Below are 19,561 nucleotides of genomic sequence, written 5' to 3' on the forward strand. Positions count from 1 at the left end.
TGGAACGCTCTTCCAGAGGCTGTTATAGGGGAAAACACCCTCCAGGGATTCAAGACAAAGTTAGACAATTTCCTGCTGAACAAGGACGTACGCTGGTCTTTGACCAAAAGGGCCGCCGCGTGAGCGGACTGCTGGGCATGATGGACCACTGGTCTGACCCAGCAGCGGCACTTCTTATGTTCTTAAGTTCAACCTCAAATTATGCCTTCTCGTTTTGCCATCGATGTTTAAAATCCTTGCCAAGTCGATACAAATGTCAGTCGCATGCCTACTTATAAAATTAACCACCACTAAGACAATCTGCTCCAAATTTTGTGCTGTTGAATTTGAGCGGAGGAGTCGCCTAGTGGTTAGAGCAGCAGGTGGAAAACTAGGAAAGCTGGATTCAAATGCTGCTTCTTCCTCATGTTCCTTATGACCCTTTTTTTCAATCGCATTACCCTCCATTGCCTCGTGTACAAATAAACGGAGTTATTAGGGCAGGAAAATAGTTACTGTACTTGAATTCAAACTTGAGCTTGGGCCTGGAAAGGTGAGCCATTAAATATAAGATTAAATCTAACTCTATTCTTAAGGACTGAACATATTCTGAACTTTGGCATAGAGCTCTAGAAATTATAGATCTAAACTTTCAGAATTTTTCCACTTCAACTACTGAAGAGCATTCCAGTTTTCTACCACTCTCTGGGTGAAGAAGAACTTCCTTACGTTTGTACAGAATCTATCCTCTTTCAACTTTAGAGAGTGCCCTCTCATTCTCCCTACCTTGGAGAGGGTGAACAACCTGTCCTTATCTACTAAGTCTATCACCTTCAGTACCTTGAATGTTTCGATCATGTCCCCTCTCAATCTCCTCTGTTTGAGGGAAAAGAGGCCCAGTTTCTCTAGCCTCTCATTGTACGGCAACTCCTCCAGCCCCTCAACCATCTTAGTTGCTCTTCTCTGGACTCTTTCGAGTAGTACCGTGCCCTTTTTTTATGTACGGCGACCAGTGCTGGATGCACCATGGCCCGGTACAGCGGCATGATAACCTTCTCTGATCTGTTTGTGATCCCCTTCTTTATTATTCCTAGCATTCTGTTCACCCTTTTCACCGCCTTTTAACACCAATGATCGTCATCAGTCCAGCACTTTTTGATTTTCATTATAGCATCCTCATTTGTTCTTCATATGCTTCATTTTAATGCACACTTAATATGCTCATAAACATTTCCCTTTAGGCATGACAAAATTCACTTAGATTTTTAATTTTTAGTTATCTCATCTTATTTTGATCAAATGGAGCAATTAATGTATCATGACCAACATAGCAAAACTCAACATAGCCTTACACTCTACTTTCTCGGGGGGCACTTTTACTAAGTTGAGGTTAGCATTGCCTTGTGCTTATCGCAAACTTAAAAGGATTTACTGCAGGATAAGCTGAGGCATCCCACAGTAAGTTTCAAATGCGTGTGTGCTACCCAAGCTAGGGTTACCATATTTATTTAAGAAAAAAAAGACATGTGGCCCCACCCCTACCCTAGCCCCAGCCCCACTCTGCGCCGGCCATGCCCCATTCCACCTCAGCCTTGCCAACACCCAAACCTCATCTTCTCTCCTTCCCTGAGCTCAGGGTCGCGTCTTGAGGACCTCCGAGCATGCGCAGATGCGACATCATAATGTCACACATGTGCATGCGATGTCATCGGGTCGCATCAGCGCATGCTCGGAGGCCCTCCAGACTCGGGCCCCAAACTCTGGTATAGAGAATGACACGGTGACAAACTTCATCACCATTCCCGTCCCCGCGAATAACCGCGGGAAATAATCCCATGTCACTTTCTAGTGTCTATTTCAACCTCGGTCCTTCTACACCAGCATTCTTCAAAGCAAAGCTTGCGGGAGAGTGGTTGTGGCCATTCATACTCTGATTCTTATGGGAGCCAAGGATAATGAAGCCATTGTGACATCACTGATGTGATTGGCTCTTAGGCACTGGTGGAATGAGGCATTATGACATCACAATATCTGGATACCAGAGACTGTCATTCTGTAGTGTCTGTTTCAACCTCAGTCCTTCTACACCAGCATTCTTCAAAGCAAAGCTTGCGGGTCAGTGGTTGTGGCCATTCATACTCTGATTCTTCCCTCTCTCCTTAAAGAATGACATGAAGATGGTTTCCCACGGTTATCCGCGGGGACGGTGATGAATTTTGTCACCGTGTCATTCTCTACTCTGGTAGAGCCGGGGTCTTCCAACATCTAAACAAATTGCTGGGTTTTCAAGATCAAATCTGGAGACCCAGACAGTCCTCTAAAAAGAGGACATGTAATCCATACATCTGGTAGCTCTAACCCATGCAGTAAAAAAAAAAAAAAATTATTATTATTTTTTTTTTGGCTAAGTGGCTGTATCTGGGGGTGGAGAGTGGGTGTTTCTGCACTAATCAGTTAGCATGTTGCCATTAGGGTTACCAGATGTTACTTTAATAAAATCCGGACTCCTAGACCCGTCACCGCCCAGTTTCTCCCATCCCAGCCCCGGCCCTGCTGCCTGCTCTCATCGGGCAGGAGGGCATGCTCGCATGCGACACAATGACATCATCACGTGGCATCCGCACACATGCGCGAATGCCCTCCTGCCAGTCGTGATTTCGAGGCAGCTTTTCAAAACCCTCGAAAAGGAGGACATGTCTGGGGAAAATCCGGATGTCACTGCCATGCCCTAACCTATCAACACAAGATTAGCACTTGAGCTCTTACCATCTACAAAATAGTTGACAGTAAAGGCTCACTTGCTCATTTTTGTTAACGGCCACATACTAATGGCACCATTAGTGCATGACCGCTCATTTGGAAAATTAGACATTTTTTGGCTGCGGCGGAAATGGCCTTAGCACACAGGAAAGTGCCATGTAAGGGCACGCTAAGGCCACTTTCTGCCATAGCTTTTTTTAAAGGACTCTTTGGTAATACACCTTCATCTGTATCCCACGTTTTTTTGTCTCAGACATCTTATACATAAAACAAAGGTAGATGATAGGGAGAGTTCCCCTTTAAAGACTGCAGAAACAGATTAAATTTGGTGCAATCATTTTTCTCACTTTTCATTCATAGTCTCCCAGTCATCAAGACTGCAATACATGTAGTGTAAGTTAAGTGACCCCGTGGTGATTTCTTTTTCTTGACTAGAGCAGTGAACAGAAACTTAAATGGCCACTTCACGTCGATAAAACACAGTAGTTTGAAGGTTCCGAATATGTTATTAATAGACAACCACGTGCTTCAAGAAATTGATTTCCAAGCGGGCCATCGTGTGTGGTCACCTGGCCCAGTAGGCTATCAATTGTACTTGTCAATCTGTGCCTGAAGCATCATGAGGGCAGCTTCTCATTTCACTCCGTGCCGAGAGGCCTAGGACAACTCAAGCCTGGACCACTCCCAGCTATTACAATCACTTGGGTAGGGTTACTAGACATCCGGATTAACCTGGCCATGTCTTCTTTTGCTAATTCTGGGCAAGAATCCAAAGCTCTACCCAGTACTGTGCATGGGGTCCAACTGCCGAAATCTCCGTCAAAACCTACTCCAGCCCATCTACACCCTCCCAGCCATTGAAGCCCTCCCCAGCCCATCCTCCCCCCCAAACGGCCATATACAGACACAAACTGTGAAAGTCTGCCCAGTACGTCTATTTCCTGATAATAATCTACAGCCTATTCTTTGTGGTAAGAGTACAATATTTCTCCATCATAGGAGTTGTTAGGCCATAAATAGTATTGTAATATTATTTGAATCTATATGACAAATGGAAGAATACTTTGCTATATACAGTTAATGATTCTGGCTTTTGAATGTGCTATACTAGAAATCTAGTGACAGCTAAATATTCCTGCTAGCTTGGAAAAAGCTTAGACCTCTACAATGCCCCTTTTACACAGAGAACAAGAAGCAGTGATGTGTTATCTTTAATTTTAAACATGCCCTTATGGAATTATTGCTGGGATCCATCTTGAAATTCCTCAATAAATACATTTCCCTAGTTTACAGAGTAAGTTATATAAATCTCCTAATGCTCTACTTCTTACAGTACTCTATAGTCATATAAACCTTTATATCTGTTGTTATACATATAGTTTTAATTTTAGAATTGCAGTATATACAGTGCTATATTTTATTTACATTTGAAATTCATGCTTGAAGATTTTTGCCTAGGAACCTAACTAAGCAAAAAAATAGGATAGAGATTTTCTATAAATCCAACCTGGAAAAACTTAGGGCTCTAGAACAGAAATAAAACAGGCAAAAATCAACATTGTGCCAACAGTGCCCTGGTATCAAAAATGTGTAAAAAATAAAACTTCTAAGCAAAATATTAACATTTTTCAAAGCTGCAAAATAGTCAGGTTAACCTAAGAGAACTGTATGCTGATGAGTGTTTCATTATTTGCTTATTATGGGGGGGGGGGGGGGAGAGGGGACAGGGGGGGGAGAATCTAATTCTGTGCGCTTTCCAATGATGGAAGCAATTCTTCCTTCCAGTGCAAGCCATACCCAATATGATATTCCGCTTACAGGAATATATTTGTCCAGTTCCAAAGGTGTCCTTTTAAGATAAACCCGTGAGTTTATTTTAAGATGCCCGAAACAGTTATTTTCAGGAAAAGACCAGAAGATAAACAATGCACCGTCCGGTGACGTGGACCTGAACACGTATCCAGCGAACTCCCGTGTGCTCAAAAGTTAAAGAGTCTTTTAGCTCTGGCTTTACAAAACAACCATGCACAAAATGCATGCCAGTGCTTAATTGCATTTTTTTAAAATTATCCTTAATATTCTCAAATCTGCCACCGATATCCAAAGCCATAATTCAGAAGTCCTGTATTTTTATTGCGTTAGGGAACAAAACGGTTAAAGCATTAAGACAGCCCTTGGTGTGCCCTGCAAAAAAAAAACACGGAGTCGGTCCACAAGACGTGTTAACCATTTGCTGGCCTTGGTTGGGTTGCAAAACAGCTCTTTAGGCATCTGGTTTCTCTTCAAAAATTTGAGAAAGTTGTTCACCCGTCATCATGCGCATGCATGGTTAAGACTTGATCACAGTGGTTTGGTGAAAGGCTACTCCATGCCATTTCGGAGAATCTGATTAGCTGCAATCAGCATGACGCTTATGATAAAGGCCATGGCAAACGCACAGATAAGGCTCTTCCGTACACAGGTCTGTCTGTTCTGCTTCTGGGAGTGTACTAAAGAGAAAAGAGAATGGAAAAAAAAAAGTAAGTAAAGATGACAGGTAAGAAACCTTGGGTCCTTTTACTAAGGATGACGATAGTGGATTTAACACATGCTAAATGCCAAGCAGCCTGTTTATATTCCTATGGGCTACAGTGCATACCATATAGTATGTATATGCTAAATCCATTAGTAAAAGGACCCCCTTGTTATCATATGACACTCTACAAAATATTGTTAGCTTGGATTAAGGTTTACTAAATGCATTAATGCATGTCATTTATTTCGCAAGGGTCCCATTTTATGCGATGAGAAATATTTATTAAATAATGTGCATGTTATTGCCATGATGACTTTAGTAAACCTAATTATAAATACAGGTGGTCCAATAACATAAATACTATAAAAATCTTATTTTAAAAAAAAGCATCTATTAAAAAAAAATCTATAAATAGCTACACATTTTAATAATAAATAAAGTATGCAATTATCAGAATGGGACACTAGACAGGGAAGACAATTTTTTTTTTACTATTTGGCAACCTTATTTAAATACATTAACCCCATATACTCGCAGCCGTATATTATTTAATATGTAATTACAGTTCTAAAATGGGTGGGAATTGGGTATATTTGTTTTTAATGATAATGTTTATTGTATATTAACTCTGTAAATTTTGTTTTTCTTGCATTTGAAATGATTTTTTTTACTCTTTTGTTTATAAATAGCTAGTGATACTAATTCTTTTGGCTTCCTTTTATGAACAGTTATCCAAAAAATTAGTATAGCGGGGCACGACAACTATGACCAAAAGACCTCTGCAGTCACAAGAACCAAAATGCGTGGAGAAAGAGACCTCAGAAAAACTTTTTGCTCTTTACTTTCAGTACATACATGTCCTGTAATGGAGCTAGCACAGTCATTGGTCTCTAAAAAAAACACTCTACCAAAAAGTTAGAACAAGCTCCGAACCACATAGGGAGGAGCGATGACAAATCGGCCGAAGCCTTGGGGCCAATCGGCTAGGAGCAGGAGGGGGGGGGGGAGGGGGGTAGGCTAGATTAGGGTGAGCGGAGGGGAGGTCGCCCCTTTCGATCCGGCTTCACACGAGGCGGACGCGGCTTCCCTCCCGCTCACCCTCAACACACTAGTTTAAAAAAAAAAAAAAAAAATTAAATAAATAAATAACTATTTAATGGAGTCTTTCACCTATTTGTCCCTCTCTTGCTTTGGGCCTGGAGGTGAGCGGGAGACGGCCGCGTCTTCGTGGTACCAGCAGCACAGACGCTGTGGGGGATCTGCGGGTAAGAGCGCTGGAGGGCTTGGACGGGGCCGGGCCACTGCACAGGCGGCCCGGATGCGTGGCGGGCCCGTCTGTGCCGCGGGCCTCTGTGGCCAGGAGTGCTGTTGCTGCGTGCATTCTCGGTCGGCTCGGGCCGACGCGGCCGCGTGGGCGGGGATGCGCCAGCCGACTCCTCCTGCCTACTGCGTCCGGCGTTGGAGAAGGGGAGGGATTGGGGTCTCCGTCCTCTGGCGGCCACGCGGCCGCGGACTCCGACGGGCCCCATTGCCACTCGGACTCGTGTTAGCGGATCGGGAGTTTTTTCTTCGGCCTGGAGCGCCAGCCACTTGCTGGCCCCAGCGCGGCCGGGTTTTTCTTTTGGCTGCGGGGCCCAGCTCCGACCGCGGCGAGGCGGCGGTCTCGCCCGCTCCGCGTGTCGGGTGCCCCCCCCCCCCCCCTGAGCACTTCGGCGGTGGAGGAGGGGGGAATTGGATCACTACCTCCCAGCCGCCCTGCTCCCACCCCGAACCAGGCGCCACTCAGCAATGCCCCTGTAAAAAAGAGAAATATTTTTGTGTGATTTTAATGGATGATATGGTAAGTTTTATGATTTCTTGATTGATTCATAGGTTAAAGAAGTTCACTTGTCAGTGCCCTTAAGCAAGTTTTGAATTCCATGCATTTTTCCTTTGGCGGCTGGCCACTGAACATGATATGCTCCATAATCCTCCTAACAGGGCCCACAAGTCCCTCAAGCACTGGTCTGCAGCAGCTGCATTTAGGAATGTTTAGAAACAGCTCCAGTAAAGCACAAGGAAAATATACAACTAGGTATTCTGCTAATTAATTTTGCTCATAAGCCCACTCACTGCAAGCATAAACTAATATTGTATGATGCAATCTGTTGAGTTTGTTTACGAACTGTTATGAACTGTTATATCTGATCATAAGCACTCATAGTGCAAAATAATTATAGATGAATGTACATTGACTTACGAGGGGGTCCTTTTACTGTAAATGCTAGCACACACCGTAGCTTAAAAGTTCTTACCAGTTATGAGGTGCTAATTGCTTGTTATTGGGGCCAATTAAAAATTTTAAATAGTTAAGGGCTCCTTTTACTAAACAGTGCTAGAGATTTTTAGTGCGGGCCGGAGAGGTAGATGCTCCATTGCTCATAGAATTCCTGTGAGCGTCAGAGCATTTGCCTTGCTGGCCCCGGCTAAAATGGTGACAGTATCCGTGCTGCCAATCCCAGGGCAAGCGGTGGTTTCTCCATGTCTGTCTCATTGGCAGCCATGAGCTGTTCCTCCAGGAACTTTACATGTCTTCATGTAATTATATATGTTTTTGTATATCTGTGCATCTATTGCACAGCCATCTCAGTCTTCCATCTGCCCTGATCCTGCCTCACGCGGCCAGCGAAGCTGATGGCGGTCAACCGCTCTGGGCACCCTGGAGGCTGCCAGCCGCGGCCACATGGGCACCCTGGAGGCTGCCAGCCGCGGCCACATGTCTCGGCATGGCCAGTGCTGCTGTTTCCTTAGCTAGTGGAGGGATCAGCAAATTTATTTATCTGGTTAGGGATTCCCATCTCTAGTTCATTGATCTATATGTTAGTGGAGGCATTGCCGCGGCCACAGGTCTCGGCATGGCCAGTGCTGCTGTTTCTGACATCGGGAAAACGTTGTTCCAGCCCCTTCCATAGCTAGTGGAGGGATCAACAAATTTATTTATCTTGCTAGTTATTCCCATCTCTAGTTCATTTCAAAGCCCATTTGAAATTGCCTAACTCCATACAGTTGCCTTTTCCCTATTGATATCTGAGTCTAATTCTCTGCATTCGGTGACTTCCCTATTGCTAGCTGAGTCTAATTCTCTGCATTCTCGATTCTACTTCTCTGCTGCAATGGGCTGGACAAAATATAAGACCTTGCCTTCATGTGCTGGACTAAATATAATACCTTGCCTTCAGGGCCGTGCGCTTCACGGTTATTTCTAGTCTTCCCATCTATCCAATCAGCTAATGTTAATGATCCTATAATTCTTATCCTTGGGATATGAAATATGGCTAAAATCGCAACACATTAGATAAGCATTTATCCTTCCAGTTATTCCTATTAATGAGACAGCGATGACACTGGACTCATCACATTTCTTCCTTCTATGAATCTTCTTTAACTATAACTTTCTGCTTTCCGTGAATTATCTTTCTCTATAAATTTCTTAGTTCCAAGAATTTTCTTTAACCATAACTTGCAATAAATGTACTGTGTTTTACTTATTAAGTTTCTGCTATATAACTTTACCTCATAAAACAAGGAAGACAAGTGGGAAGCCGCTCGGTTTTCCTTTGACACGACATGCCTATAAACAATCATGTCCCACTCTCCTTATGCCGGTACTTACAGTATCATTCTCAAAGTATTTCGCGACAGCACAAGTCACGATCCATACGCGCACTACTACCGCGGCTTCTACGGCCGCACAGCCTCTGCAGGACCTCACGCACTTAATGATTGACGGTTTCCTTATTACATTTCTGTTATATATCTTAACCTCCCTATCACGGAGGCCACAATACTTAGGCCTGTACTTACAGTCTCATTCTCTTAGTATTTGCCTGTTCTTACAGTCTCATTCTCTTAGTATTTCTCATAGCCATGCCATCTCGACAAGTTACGATCCAAGCCGCCAGCACCGAAGAGGCCCACGGCCAGCACACGTGCTACCACCGCGACTTCTACGGCCGCACATCTGGAGCTCAGCACCTCCCGTGAATTCTAGAGCTGCACCTCCCGTGAATTTTAACCCCATTAAGCGGGAGGGCAAATGAGATAGTCCAATGACTTAGCCTTGGATTGGATCTCCCGAGATTAGGGCTGCATCCACTCGGCGTTAACTTCGATTCACAGGTCCTGCCCTTAGAATTCGATGCACGGCTCCGATGTATACTACTGTACAACACTTGCTCCATACGAGAGCACAGGTAGTCGTAGGCGGATGTTTTCGTCTTCAACGAAGACTGCAACCGAGGGAACCAGATCCAGGAATTTTCTATGGTATCACTTTATCTTCTCTTCGCGTAGGGGTAAGCATTACAGGGTTATCCGACTGGGCTTCCTTAAATTTTCTTTCGGGACCTTAACGGGCCCCACGAGCTCCATTAGCCATTTACCTCACTTCCTGCACACCTCATGTATTAACGTTTTTCTTTCCCACACAGTCTATTCATACCATCTTGCTTACGACCTCATCACCAGAGACCACAACAGCTGACATCTGGAATCCTGTCAGCACAAGCATCTGCAGTTCGACTATCAGCATTTGGTAGGTAAGTCCGCAGGGCATTAGAAGGATATCGTTCACCTTACCTCAACAGCATTTACAGGACATTAGGTCCGATGCCTCCCTTACGGTTTGCATTCCTTCCTGAACTACAACACACACATATTACTGGTCTCACATGCTTGGATTATGGGGAATATGGGATAGATTATGGGGAATATGGGATAAATATTGTGATATTTACACGCTGATCCAGATATTCTACTGGCTAGGCTCCTCAGTACACTGGATCCTCTGTACATCGCTAGGCTCATCAGTACATTAGATATGCTCCTCTGTACATTGGGTAGGCTTTTCAGCACATTGGATACGCTCCTCTGTACATAGTACATTGGATATGCTCCTCTGTACATTGGGTAGGTTTTTCAGCACACTGGATACGCTCCTCTGTACATTGGCTAGGCTTATCAGTACATTGGATATGCTCCTTCTCATTGGCTAGGCTTATCACTACATTGGATATGCTCCTCTGTATCAGTACATTAGATAGGCTCCTCTGTGCATCGGCTTGGCTCCTCTGTACATTGGCTAAGCTTATCAGCACATTGCAGGGGCTCCTCTGTATCGGTACATTGGATATGCTCCTCGGTGCATTGGCTAGGCTTATCAGGGCATTGCATGTGCTCCTCTGTACATTGGCCAGGCTTATCAGCACATGGCATGATGGCTAGGCTATCAGCTCATTGCATGTGCTCCTCTGTACATTGGCTAGGTTTATCAGCACATTGGATGTGCTCCTCTGTACAGATGTGCTCCTCTGTGCATTGGCTAGGCTATCTGCACATTGCATGTGCTCCTCTCTACATTGGCTAGGCTTATCAGTGCATTGGATACGCTCCGCTGTACATTGGCTAGGCTTATCAGGACATGGGATGTGCTCCTCTGTACATTGGATACGATCCTCTGTTCAGTGCTCCTCGGTACATTAGCTAGGCGTATCCGCACATTGCATGTGCTCCTCTATACATTGGCTAGGCTTATCAGTTCATTGCATGTGCAGCACATTGCATTGGCAATGCTTAGCAGCACATTGCATGTGCTCCGCGGTACATTGGCAACGCTTACATTGCATGTGCTCCTCGGTACATTGGCAACGCTTATCAGCACCTCGGTACATTGGCAACGCTTATTGGCACATCGCATGTGCTCTACATTGGCTAGGCTTATCACAGCAGAGGCTTCCACGGCCTCAACTGCAGCGGCATCTTCTACGGCAGCACAATTTCAGCAATATGCAACAGCAAAGGCTTCCACGGCCTCAACTGCAGCGCCAGCTTCTACGGCAGCACAATATCAGCAATATACAACATCAGCGGCTCTAACAGCTGAGGCTTCCACGGCCACCGGTACATTGGCAACGCTTATCAGCACATTGCAGGTGCTCCTCGGTACATTGTCAACGCTTATCAGCACATCGGTACATTGGCAACGCTTATTGGTACATCGCAGGTGCTCTACATTGGCTAGGCTTATCACAGCAGAGGCTTCCACGGCCTCAACTGCAGCGGCAGCTTCTACGGCAGCACAATTCAGCAAAACAGCAGAGGCTTCCACGGCCTCAACTGCAGCGCCAGCTTCTACGGCAGCACAATTTCAGCAATATACAACAACAGCGGCTCTAACAGCAGAGGCTTCCACGGGTTGGCAACGCTTATCAGCACATTGCAGGTGCTCCTCGGTACATTGTCAACGCTTATCAGCACATCGGTACATTGGCAACGCTTATTGGTACATCGCATGTGCTCTACATTGGCTAGGCTTATCACAGCAGAGGCTTCCACGGCCTCAACTGCAGCGGCAGCTTCTACGGCAGCACAATTTCAGCAATATACAATAGCAGAGGCTTCCACGGCCTCAACTGCAGCGGCAGCTTCTACGGCAGCACAATTTCAGCAATATACAATAGCAGAGGCTTCCACGGCCTCAACTGCAGCGCCAGCTTCTACGGCAGCACAATTTCAGCAATATACAATAGCAGAGGCTTCCACGGCCTCAACTGCAGCGCCAGCTTCTACGGCAGCACAATTTCAGCAATATACAATAGCAGAGGCTTCCACGGCCTCAACTGCAGCGCCAGCTTCTACGGCAGCACAATTTCAGCAATATACAACATCAGCGGCTCTAACAGCAGAGGCTTCCACGGCCACCGGTATATTGGCAACGCTTATATCAGCACATTGCAGGCGCTCCTCGGTACATTGTCAACGCTTATCAGCACACGCTTATCTGAAGTTTTGCAAATATCAGTGGATGAATTTACCCGTACCTTGGCATATATAGTTGGAGCGCTGTACCCGTGCAGTGGGTTGCGTATATTTCATTACACTGAGGCGATTCAGTACAAAAAGTTATCTTATCAGTACCTTTACATACCCATGTTCATTACACTGAGGCGATTCAGTACGAAAAGTTATCAGTACCTTTGCATACCCATGCAGTGGGTAGCATATAGGCCGCAGCTACAGCACTTGGGGGGAACCCGCGATAAGCGAGGTTTCGCTATCCCGGGTAGTGGAGGGTAAGCACAGCATATGAGTCAACGACATACACCTTTACATTGCTTAGGAAATTGGGCATGTCACCTTGCTTGGACGGCAGGGAGGCCAGGCCCTGATCTTCACAGCAACGTACTGCTGATGAGAGGACACATCCTTGAACGGGATAGGTCCAGCGAGCAGGGGAAGCGGTTACGGCAACCCACATTCGGAGAGGATGAAGAGGCATATGCTGTGCACCTGATCATGTGGGGGTCATACCTGATTGGTTATTCTGCTCAATTGATGACAGTTGTGATGTAATAGTGCTGTTATGGCTGCGGCCTAATAAATTCCACACTAGTTGAAAACACTTGTGTAGTGTCTTTGTTTTCCGGACCAAGGGGTAGAGCACCAAGTGCTGAGTGCACGATTTGAGAACAAGCTCCGAACCACATAGGGAGGAGCGATGACAAATCGGCCGAAGCCTTGGGGCCAATCGGCTAGGAGCAGGAGGGGGGGGGGGAGGGGGGTAGGCTAGATTAGGGTGAGCGGAGGGGAGGTCGCCCCTTTCGATCCGGCTTCACACGAGGCGGACGCGGCTTCCCTCCCGCCCACCCTCTACTTCTGTCGCAGCCAGACGGGAAAGGAGGGTAAGCACAGCATATGAGTCAACGACATACACCTTTACATTGCTTAGGAAATTGGGCATGTCACCTTGCTTGGACGGCAGGGAGGCCAGGCCCTGATCTTCACAGCAACGTACTGCTGATGAGAGGACACATCCTTGAACGGGATAGGTCCAGCGAGCAGGGGAAGCGGTTACGGCAACCCACATTCGGAGAGGATGAAGAGGCATATGCTGTGCACCTGATCATGTGGGGGTCATACCTGATTGGTTATTCTGCTCAATTGATGACAGTTGTGATGTAATAGTGCTGTTATGGCTGCGGCCTAATAAATTCCACACTAGTTGAAAACACTTGTGTAGTGTCTTTGTTTTCCGGACCAAGGGGTAGAGCACCAAGTGCTGAGTGCACGATTTGACAATGTTCTCAATTCTTCAGCATCAATATACCATGTATCTCTCCTTTTATTAGTTTTTCCTTATACATAGTGTGTTAGGTAGTATTTATGTTCAATTAATTGTATTGCACTGTCAAAGTTTGAAATTAATAAAGTTAAAAAAAAAAAAAAAAGAATTCAAGAAAGCATAGGACAAGCACATAGGATTTATAAGAAAGGGGAAATGATAGTAAATAGTATGGCTGGGCAGACTGGATGGGCCATATGATCCTTATCTGCCATCATTTCCTATGTTTCTATGTATTTTGTTTTGAAGTGAATCATTCTGGAATTTTTTACCTATTATTTATTCAAAAAAAATTTTTTTTTAAATGTTCACTTTTGGCAGTATGCTCAGTAATTTGTAAGTCACACTAATAAACGTAACATATGCTGATTTTCTACAATGTTGTCTCATTATGGTAATATCCAACTGGTCAACTTCAGGATTAATTGCTTAACTCATTTTACATATTCCTAGATTCTGCAGCTTTAGCTCTTTCATGCTGTACATTCCTAAAGTTAGTTAAACATGGCTAAGAGTAGGCTCTTCAGGACTTCCTGATTTCCCACAGGATGAATCCCAGATGAAAGGACATTCAATAACGCATTGAAAAAATGGTAACATAACATGTTTCAGAGAGATTAATTTACACATATACTTACAAAATAGAATTTGAAATGCTTTACACCAGTGTTTTTCAAACACTAGTCCGTGGACCGGTGCCGGTCCGCAGAAATTTCCTGCCGGTCCGTGCAGGGCCGGTGAGATAAGGGGGGCTCGATTCAGTACTTGCCTACAGCAGCGCAGCAATTCACTTCAAGTTCAAGTTTCAAGTTTATTAGGATTTTATATATCGCCTATCAAGGTTATCTAAGCGGTTTTACAATCAGGTACTCGAACATTTTCCCTGTCTGTCCCGGTGGGCTCACAATCTCTCTAACGTGCCTGGGGCTATGGAGGATTAAGTGACTTAAGCAGCATTGGGGCTTTTGCTGAGTCATGGCCTGCCTCTGATGATGCAACTTCCTCTTTCCTCAGAGGCCGGCGTGACCCATCAAAGGACCTAAGTGAATCACTGTGCTGCTGCAGGCAAGTACTGAGAACTGCCGGAAGGGGACCGGAGGGAAGGGGAGGAAGCCACTGTTGGAGGCTGGGAAGCTGCTGGACAAGGGAAAAGCTGCTACTGGACCTGGAGGGAGGGAGAAGGAGAGATGCTGCTGGGAGGGGAGGAGGGAAAGGAAGAGAGTTACTGTTGGATAGGGGGAGGAGGGAAGGGAGAAGGAAAAAAGGAAGGAAATGGCTGTCGGGGAGATTAGAGGAGGGGAAGGGGTCAGGGTGGAATGGAGAGATCAGATGAGGGAAAGGGGAGAGACAGAGGAATGAGAAAGTAGAGAGAGTGATGCTGGAAAGGGGGTCAGCAGAGAAATAAGGAGAGAGGGATAAAGATGCTACATCTGGTGTAGGAGAGATAAAAATGAAGAGAGCAGTGAAGCTGGAATGAATCATGTAAAAAGGAGAGAGAGGGTACAGGCTTGATGGAAAGGGGAGAGAGGCATAGAAAGAAGACAGATACCATATGAAAGGGGGAGAGGGCAGACAGTGGATGGAAGGGGCAGATGCTGGATTGAAGAGAGAGAATAGACGCTGGAAGGAAGAGTGAAAAGAAGATGAAAGCAGAAACCAGAGACAACAAAAGATAGAAAAAAAATAATTTTATTTCTATTTTGTGATTAGAATATATCAGGAGTCAATATTTGCCAAAGTGTGTTATTGCGTTGAACATGAGCATGAATCGTTAATGTGATACAGCAAGGATTTTCTATACGAAGAACCGTTGCAAATAGTGCCAAAAAAATGCTGAGGGATCCTTTATGAAAAAAAATTCACCAAAGAATAAGTTGGCAACAGACAATTACATCAGTAAAAATATTCAAATAGCAATACACAGTATAGCATAGTATGCTACATTATCCGTTCTCACGGTGGCCAATCCAAGTCCCTAGTACCTGGCCAAAACCCAAGGAGCAGCAATATACCGTGCTCCCAATCCTGGGCAAGCAATGGCTTTCCCCGTGTCTTTCTCAATAACAGACTATGGACTTTTCCGCCAGGAACTTGTCCAAACCTTTCTTAAAACTATCCTACTGGTGGTAGTGTAATCTGAACTAGAGAATGGCATGGTGACAGAATTCATTATTGCTCCCGTCCCTGTAAATAACCACAGGAAACCATCCCTATATCATTCTTTAAGGAGAGAGGGAAGAATTAGAGTATGGATGGATGCAAACACTAACTCTCAAGCCTTGCATTGAAGGACTGAGGTTGAGATAGACACTAAAGAATGACATGGGATGGTTTCCTGCAGTACTGGGACAGACCGAAGGTCCATCAAGCCCAGCATCCTGTTTCCAACGGTGACCAACCCAGGTCACAAGTACCTGGCAGAAACTCAAATAGTATCAACATTCTAGAGTTCATATTGTGATGTCATAATGCCTCATTTCACCAATGCCTAACAGCTAAACTCATCAGTGATGTCACAATGGCTTGACTGTCCTATACTTGGCTTAAATAAGAATATAAGATTTGCCATAGAGAATGACATGGGGACAGTTGTCTCCATGCCTGTGATTAACCATGGGAAACCATCTCCGTGTCATTCTTTAAGGAGAGAGGAAAGAATTAGAGTATGGATGGACCCAACCACTGATCCTCAAGCTTTGCATTGAAGAGTGCTGGTGTAGAAGGACTGAGGTTGAGATATACCGTATTTTCACGTAGATAACGCGCACCCGTGTATAACGCGCACATGGGTATAGCGCACGGGAAACACAAATTTATGTAAAAAAAATTTTAATATAGCGCGCGCGTATACCGCGCATGCTAAAACCTCCTCCCGCCTACTCCGAACCGGCTATAACTGTTATAGCCTAAGTGGTTTACTTTCAGGTGTTCAAGCCTTTTTTCCCTATCTGTCCCGGTGGGCTCACGCCCTATCTCATGTGCCCGGGGTAATGGGGGATTAAGTGACTTGCCCAGGGTCACAAGGAGCAGCACAGGGTTGGAATCCACAACCTCAGGGTGATGAGATTGCAGGTCTAACCACTGTGCTACACACTCCCCATTATAATATCAACACAATCCACAATAAAACATTTACGTAGACGTCATAAGGTGTAAGCAAAAGTGGAACACGGAGACAGATTGGACTAGATTCTGCAAATAGTGCCCAAATTTGGCCGCTGATAAAAATGTACTGAGTGCTCCGAGTTGGGCACTGTTTGTAGACTAGCACATAGCACTAGGATCTATGCGTGAGGATTTATACTAATTGAAACCTGGTATAAATCCTTGTGCATAAGTTATTTATTTTTTAAAAAATTTCTATACCATCTAATTCCTAGGCGGTTTACAATATATCCACATACATAATACTTTAAAATAGTACGGAAGAGGGAAAAAATAATCAAAACCTATTACACAGTCAATCCTCGATCAAAACAAATCAGACCCTATAAGAAAGTGTTAACAAACAATTGTGTTTTGAGGAGTTTTCTGAAAGTTACTCTATTAGCACATTTTCTTAACTGCCCTACCATCGAATTCCGCAGTTTCACTCCAGCACAACAAAAGGTCATTGCACTAGTTTCTACATACTTCGGATTAACATTAGCCTTTAGCAGAGCAGAATTTTTAGAACGTAACAATCTTTTGGGCTGGTAAATGGTCATCCTACTCTTAAAATACTCTGGAATTGTACCATACAAATTTTGATGACAAATCATCACAATCCCCCCCAATTCTAAAATACTGTGCACATGCCCTTCCCATGGCCACACACCCCTTAGCAAGATGTGCGAGCAGATCCCAACTCGAACCAATTAACTGTGATAACTGGGCAGTAAAGTCCAATTATTCCTAGTTATCGGCTAGTTACTCAATTAAATTGTGTGTCCAAATTGGGCATGTGCCCAAGTTTTCATGTGAAATTTTGGGTGCCGGGTATAGAATCCGGGGGGACAGTACACAGGCAGTTAGAAAATAAGGGGACTAATTTAAAGAAAGTTGCCCATAAAGTCAAGAAGTTCAAAAATTCAAGACCTACGCAGTGCTTTAAAATACTTTTCCCATCCCCATTGCACGTTCGTTGACAAAAATACATTCGAGTCTAACTTTGAGTTTCAAGGATCCCCTCTTCTGGAACGTTCTGCCAACTTACGACAGCCTTCTTCATACTATGGCTTCAGAAAAAGGTTGAAAGTATCTCTCTTCTCTGTGCGATAACATATTTCCCAACTTATTCTCTCCTTTGAACCATATACTATATATTTAATCTGATTTATGCTTTCATCCTCTGTTCACCTTTCTTTGTTCACTGTATCTTGTCAGATGCATTGTAATTCATTCCCTTGTAATTTTTACTATGAACCGCGTTGATTCCTCATTGAAATAAGTGGTCTAAAAGAAACTATATGGTATGGTAAAAGAAACAGAAGATACACCCAAACAGGAGATTCTACCTCCTCAAGGTAGAACACAAAAAAACAAGAGGCGACCTGTGTGGCTCAATCTTTTATTCACATACAAGACCTGACACGTACGTGTTTCGGGCCTAAGGCCTATCTCAGGGGTCTTATATTGAAATAATTCAGTTCAAAGTTACAGACGGTGATTCAAAAAGGTGGGTTTGGTGTCTCAAGATGAAATTAAATAAAGAGCAAAGCAACCAAAAATTTTTGCTGTACCACTCACTGTGAAAGAGAAACTGAAGAACTATGTGTGTTTATAAAATAGGCTAAAAAAAAAAAAAAAAGTTGTCTTCCTGCTATATTAACCTAGGTGCCCTGTTATAAAAATTATCCACTGAATGGCTTTCTGTTGTACACTTTTCAGATAAGCCAATGAGGTGAACAGATTTTCACTCATCAGGAATAGGATTCCCATATTTTTCCTTTGGAAACTCTGGACAAATGACTCCCGCCCCATTCTGCCTCCAGCCCCATCCAGTTCCGCCTCCAGCCCCAACCCCACAAAGCTTCCTCTCTCTTTCCAGATGAGCTCCAGCCATGTCTGGAGGGCCTGGAGCATGCGTGGATATGTGTGACGTCATCCGCACATACACAGAGACCCTCCAGATGAGGCCAGAGCTCACCGGGGCTTTCCAAAACCAGGACGCATGCTGGGTTTTGGAAAGTCCACCTGGGAGACTGGACCGTCCTCTAAATGAGGATATGTCCTTGTTTTCCCGGATGTCTGGTAACCCTAGTCAGGAAGGGTTTGGCAGAGAATGTCTAAATTGGAGAGAAAAAAAATTCAAATTTGGTGCAACTCTTAGTCATATCAAGAAAGAGGTCTCCCAACTTCCCAGGTATGATTTCAAATGTGCTTAAGGGCACCAGAGACACTCACCTCCTTCAAACTCCGTGTGACAATTACCCGAATTTTCATTCAGACTTTCTTCTTCGTTGATTATAATGTTTTCAATATCTTTCATTGTTAAATGGTCACGGAACGCATGATAAAGAATGTGCTTGAGTTCTTCCAGTGTAATCCTTTGCATGTCAAACTGTGGATACAAGAATAAGAGTTTGTCTTATTAACACAGTGAGCACATGAATACAGCAGCTACCAGGTTTAAGACATTTACCTTATTTTTTTCAAATATTTTGGCAATTTACCCGTTTCATGTGAAGTGGTATAACTGAAGGGATAGATTCATCCAACTACGCTCAGTATTTTGCTGTGGCTTATTCGTGGAATAAGCCAGCAGCAATTTCCACAAATCTCAGCACTTAACTGGCTAAGTGCTGAATTTGCCTCAGGAACACCCACAAAATAGCTGGCTCCAGCTTAGGCACTAAGGCCCAGATTCTATAAATGGCACTTTAACTTAAGTGCTGGTAGACATCCTACCGACATCTAAGGTAAGTCCAAAATGACATTTATAAAGGTGGACTTAAAAGAAAATTCATAGAGCCCACTGGTGCCTAAAAAAAAAATAGCACTGAAATCAAGCCTATGGAGGTGCTTTACAGTGCCTAACACCACTGTAGGTGTGGCTAATTCTAAAAGTGGCGTTGGAGGCGTGATTCTCTAAACCACATGTGTCAAACACAATGCCCGCGGGCCGAATCTGGCCCGCTTGGTTGTTTTATGCGGCCCGCGGTCCGATG

The 19,561-nt window shown here is 44.4% G+C and overlaps 1 protein-coding gene across 3 annotated transcripts in view; it reads right to left on the minus strand.

The window, feature by feature from the left end:
• Positions 1-3,937: 3,937 nt before the first annotated feature.
• Positions 3,938-19,561, minus strand: part of CALN1 (calneuron 1) — a 137,712-nt gene continuing 122,088 nt past the window's right edge. For all 3 annotated transcript variants that reach the window (XM_033922612.1, XM_033922613.1, XM_033922611.1), the window contains exons 5-6: positions 18,798-18,954; positions 3,938-5,228 (exon numbers count right to left, since the gene is read on the minus strand). In XM_033922612.1, the coding sequence (XP_033778503.1) occupies positions 5,101-5,228; positions 18,798-18,954 (285 nt within the window). In that variant the 3' untranslated portion in view covers positions 3,938-5,100. The remainder of the gene's footprint in view (positions 5,229-18,797; positions 18,955-19,561) is intronic.

The sequence above is a fragment of the Geotrypetes seraphini genome, chromosome 15 (genome assembly GCF_902459505.1).
Source record: "Geotrypetes seraphini chromosome 15, aGeoSer1.1, whole genome shotgun sequence".
Classification (NCBI taxonomy): Eukaryota; Metazoa; Chordata; class Amphibia; order Gymnophiona; family Dermophiidae; genus Geotrypetes; species Geotrypetes seraphini.